The sequence below is a fragment of the Chionomys nivalis genome, chromosome 2 (assembly GCF_950005125.1).
Source record: "Chionomys nivalis chromosome 2, mChiNiv1.1, whole genome shotgun sequence".
NCBI lineage: Eukaryota > Metazoa > Chordata > Mammalia > Rodentia > Cricetidae > Chionomys > Chionomys nivalis.
In genome coordinates this window covers 71,307,724-71,313,272 of record NC_080087.1, presented here as the reverse complement: position 1 = coordinate 71,313,272, position 5,549 = coordinate 71,307,724, and the positions used below count along the sequence as shown (strand labels likewise).

The 5,549-nt window shown below is 34.9% G+C and overlaps 1 protein-coding gene across 1 annotated transcript; it reads right to left on the bottom strand.

The window, feature by feature from the left end:
• Positions 1 to 1,071: 1,071 nt before the first annotated feature.
• On the bottom strand, positions 1,072 to 1,998 carry LOC130868325 (vomeronasal type-1 receptor 4-like). The gene has a single exon (XM_057760593.1). The coding sequence runs from the start codon at positions 1,993 to 1,995 to the stop codon at positions 1,072 to 1,074; it is 924 nt and encodes a 307-aa protein (XP_057616576.1). The 5' UTR covers positions 1,996 to 1,998.
• Between the last annotated feature and the right edge of the window lie 3,551 nt (positions 1,999 to 5,549).

The following is a 5,549-nucleotide window of genomic DNA, read 5'->3' as shown; positions in this document are numbered from 1 at the left end:
CTGAAGTTATACCAATTGCTTATATACCTGTAGACATTATTGGATAGGATCTGAATATTATGGAAAGAATGTGATTTTTTATTTTCATTCTGAGATGTGTGAGCTGATTTAATGCTAAACCTAATAAATCTATCAATTTTCCGACATAATTTATGATGCCCTCTTTCTCTTTCATCAAACAATGTACCATTTTGCATATAAACACAAATTTAATTATCAATTTATCTGTTTATAGACATTTAAGTGTCCCCTTTTCCTTGTTATACTAAATAGAACAACAACAAAAGTGGATATGAAAAAGTCTTTTGGTATGATAAGGAGTTCTCAGAGTATATGCCTATGAGTGGAATGCCTAGGTCAAATAGTAGTTCTACTTTCAATTTTACTGAGAAATCACAAAACTGATTTATATAGTGGCTGTATTAAATTCTTTCAAACTCACTTGTTTACACCAGTATTATGCTGATACCAAGCCAGATAAAGATAGAACAACAGCAAAGAAAGTGTACAAGTCAATATCCATGATGATGCTAAAATTCTCAATAAAATAATAGCAAACATAATTAAAATTACATCAAAACCGTCTGTTAATTTGAACAGATTGTCATATGAGGTAAAAGATATTAATTATATTTTTATTGGGCCAGGTTATAACAGTAGTGTTTGGAATTTGAGGCCCTTTCACAAGTTCATGGCCAAACACTATCTCAGTATTCATGTAGTTAAAACATACTACTCAAAGCTGTATGTGAAATTACTAAGCAGCCAAGATCTCCTGACAAAATAAAAGCTACAAGAAGAACATTTTTATTGACAGATTTTTGTTGTCTTTGTTGCACATCAAGAGGTCCAAATTTTCACAGCTTCAAGTTGAAGAGTACAATGGGACTCACACAATAAGATTGGATCATATAGACTGTTGATTCAACCAGCAGACAAAACTCACATATTCTTTTACCAAATCTTAAGAAGAGAAGGTACAATCTACTTTATATTCTGTATTGATTGACCTTTTGAGTGTGACTCATGAGTAAACAACTGGATATCAATCAAAACACATCAATTTAAATGTTAAAATGAGATTGAATAATTTTTATTCCTTATCCAGACCAAACAAAGCTTGGATAAAATAGAGTAATGATATATAAGGATAATGGGTACAAATGATGGGAAACAGAGAGAAATGAAGTCATTAATATTCTTGAGCCACCAATTTTGATTATACAAAAGAGCAATGTAGCCTCTTAAGATGGAGGAGAGAGTATAAAAAGTCAGAAAGGTAGACACTAAGATCAGAATGTTTTGGGTGGCTCTGGACTCAGGGGAGGTTCTGCAAGAACTATGAATATATTGAACCCTCTGTTTGTGTTTATACAGAATGAGAACCATGGATCCACTAGACCAAACCATAAACACAGAAAAGAAGACTTCAGGGCACACGACCAATGCTGCATAGAGTGAACCACCAATTTCACTCAAACCTACAGTGCAGCAGTATCCAAAATCCCATTTTCTTGTCACATTGTTGCTTTTCCTGTTGACAAGCGTGTATGCAAAATGAATGGAATTTACCAACATGTACAGTATCCAGAGGAGAGAAATGTGGCAGCCAACGCTCTTTTCAACTTTGATTTTATAATCCTTCCAACAGGAATTCCTGAGACTAATGGTCAAGGCCTGAAAGACACTCAAGAGGCAGGTGGTGCCAAGGGAAACACTCCTAGAAAACCCTTGAAAGTACAATAGGAGCTTGCATCCAACATCATTCAAAAAATGTTTGAATCCCCAAAGTGCTACTGTTTGGGGCACTCCTGCAGAGAGAATGATCAAGGCATTGGCTGCCATTAGGTGCACAAGAATCCAATCTGTGTGCTTTAATGTGTATTTTTTGTAGTAAAGGAGCAGATAGTAAAAAATTAGAGAGAAATTTCCAAGAATTCCAGTTGTAGTTTGTGATAAAAAAATAATTCTGATTGCCAGGTTCCAGAATCCCATTCTGTGATTTGAATAAGTTTCCTTTGGAATATGTACCTATTATTCTTCTGGTCAAATAAATACTGACAAATATTTATAGTCTAAAGTAGAGGAAGAAGTCTTTATTACATTGATTACTGAGGGACTGAAACAAAGTATCTTTAAGCTCATTTATCCAAGGTCAGCCATGACCACTTAAAAAGACCTAATTCAATAATGTTTTACAGGTGTAATTACTTTCTATGTTACTGTGAACATGCACAATACATCAGAATGTACATAATGATGAATGGACAGCTATCAAGTTTCATAGAAAATAAATCATTCAGAGAGATGTGATATTATTCCATGAGAAACAATGAAAATTGGAAGCCCATATAAACAAATATGATATAAGACTTTAAGGATATATTGATATTTTCTAGTAATGTAAAAGAAAACAACTTCAATAAAGCTGAAAAATAAATATGCCAATGTATGTCTATGTCATTTAAAAGTAAAATATGTGTAATGAGAAATTTATACTACTGCTCAGACTATGGCTATGGTATTGTGACATGGCAGAGTTCTTCACCTTAACTCCAATGGGACCACATTTTGTTTAACCTAAACGAATTTGACCTTTTCTAATCCCTCCAGGAAAATTCCCTAGAAGAAGTACCCAACCCAATTCAATAAACTGAGGACTGAAATGTCCCATATCAATGCATGTTTTTAGCTTCTTTTAAACTACTTAGTTGCTTTATTCTCTGCCCACCTCTGCCAATTGCCAACTAGTATATGCTTGTTCTGCTATTTTTTTCCTCAAAAAGATCCCTGTAGAATGTAGTCCAGGCTGCACTGTGAGAAGAGTTTCTCTCCATATAACAACAAAGTCAACTTAATACAGACTCTCAATTTGGACTTTCATTGTGCTGCGTGATTGATCTTTTGTCTTTATGTTACAACAGTCTTAGATAAGGATAAATTAATTTTAGCACAAAATCTATTAAAATTATACTTTATTTGACAATTTTCATCATGTTAAAGCAGACACTTACAAATATCATACTATATAGACACACATGTGTGCACATGCATATCAGGGCTGTTAGAGAGGATGGAATGTGCAGTATGATGAAATGTCAAAGGTTTCAAAACAGCATAAAATAAAGAAAAATGCTACCATAAATGGCAAGGATAAGGACAATATCTGATAATTGACATCTACTGGAGAAATGATCCATGTCTCTATTGAAACTATGTCTGTGATAATAATATACTACTTCATTGGTTTAGAGAGAAAATGATAGGAGAAAAAGCAGTTGGTTACATAGTACATTAATGCAGTATTGTCAGAGTAAAATCTCAACACAGCATACTCTGTTCCTGAAAGAGAAGGTGTCTGAAGTCCTCTTAAGTAGGTGAAATACCCTTGAAGTAAGCAGAGGTAACTGTGTATCAGCACCAGATTGAAAACTGCTGTCCAAGAAAGGAACCATTGCTCCACACAATTTTCAGCCATGTAGTATCAGTCAACTCACCAATCAAGAACTGAAACAAAATGGATATTAATGGCAGGATATGAAAAAGTTAAAACAAAATAGAGACAAGGGTTGAGACCGTAGGATCTAGAAGATACTAGCAGTATCTTATTCTCCATGCACTGGCATTGTATAACAGCCTAGGGAGTGGCTACAACAGAATGTCGAAAGTATTTTATTGAGTGATGTAAGTCAGGCTCCCCAAAATCTTTAGCATATATTCTGTCTCAATGTGCTTTCATTACTTATAGATGTTATAAAATGTGTCTATGTTGGATGAATGTTAATAGAGGAAACTAGAATGCGGCCCATGAGGGAGGAAAAAGAAACTCTATAAGAGAGTCTGTGGAAAGAAAGAAAAAAACAGATGATATGATAATTGAAAGAAAATTATGTGCATACAAAAGAAAAGCTAGATAAGAGGATAGTGATGAATAGGAATGAATGGGTCAACCAAAATACTAAATATGAAAAGACTTAAAAAAACAGCTACATTTAAGCTAAATAAAAACAAAAGAAAATAAAAATGAACAAACAAATGAAGATAAAAAGGAAGAAAATTCAAAACTTGGACTTGCTTATACATAGACCAAGAAACTTAGATCAAGGCCATGTCCCTATAACCACCAACACTGTGGACAACTTCTTGCCTCTGCTTAAATAGTACAAATACAACCTCCATGCTAATAACTCCAGTCCTAAGAATAACTTCTTTCTCACTTATGATTTCCATTGCTCTGAAAAGACACTATGACAGCATTATCTCTTTAAAAAATTTAATTGAGGTTTGGTTGCAGTTTCAGAGATTTAGTTCATTATTTTCATAGCTAGAAACATGATAACAGCAGGCAGAAATGGAGGTGGAGAGGTAGCTGAGAGTGCTACATCTTGATCTTCAGGCTACACAAAGTGAACTGCCTGGCACATTGGGCATAAGTATGCACTTGAGATAGACCACAAACATTATACCTGCACTTACACACACCTCCAACTAGTCCACCTCTTACTTCAACAAGACTGCACCTCTCGTAAATGCCATTCCTTATAGATCAAATATTCAAACACATGAGTCTATCCATGCCATAGCTATTCAAACCACCACATTCCACTACCTTGGACCCATTGTCTTGTAACAATAGCACAATGAAAAATGTATTCAGTCAAACTTCAAGTTTCCCCATAGTCTATCACAACAATGATTTGAATTCATATTTAGTATTTTGGTTGACCCATTCATTCCTATCCATCACTATCCTCTTATCTAGCTTTTCTTTTGTATGCACATAATTTTCTTTCAATTATCATATCATCTGTTCAAATATCTCTTAAGATGAATGAAATCTCTAACTTTATTGAAAAATGAAATGAAAACTAAAAATAAAGGTCACAGCTTTGCTTTATGTCTAGAAGCCACTACAGTCCATAAGCCTAGACAACCTAGACAACAAAGAGGACCCTAATAGAGACATACATGGATCTACATAGGAAGGAGAAAAAGACAAGATCTCCTGAGTAATTGGGAGCATGGGAGTCATGGGAGAGGGTATAAGAGAGAAGGAGGAGGAGATGGGAGTGGATAAAGATGTGTAGTTCAATAAATACAATAAAAAGTAAAAAAAAAACTCAGAATCTACAGTATAGACATTTCTGTTCAAAAGAGGATGAAAGGGGCTCTCCTTTTCACCTGTGAGGTCCTTGGAATCATGCAACACAGCCTGCTTCAGGGCTGAGGGAACCTAAGAGAGGACAGACCAAGAAAAACTCCCAAGTACTCAGTCAGCCACAGCAAAGATTGGACCAAGATGCCAAGACTCTGCTGGCCTCATTTGAAGAAAGAGATGGGGAGGCACCAATGCAAGAATTCCTCCAACATACTGAAAAACAACATGGTAACACCGGAATCCAGCAAACACATAACAGGAAGACTTGAACATTCTAACCCAAAAGAAGTAGAAGAAACTGAAAATAAATGTAATCTTATGAAAATGATAGAGACCTTTACACAGGAAGTGAAAAACTTCCTTAAAGAAATGGAAGAGAAGACAAACAAAA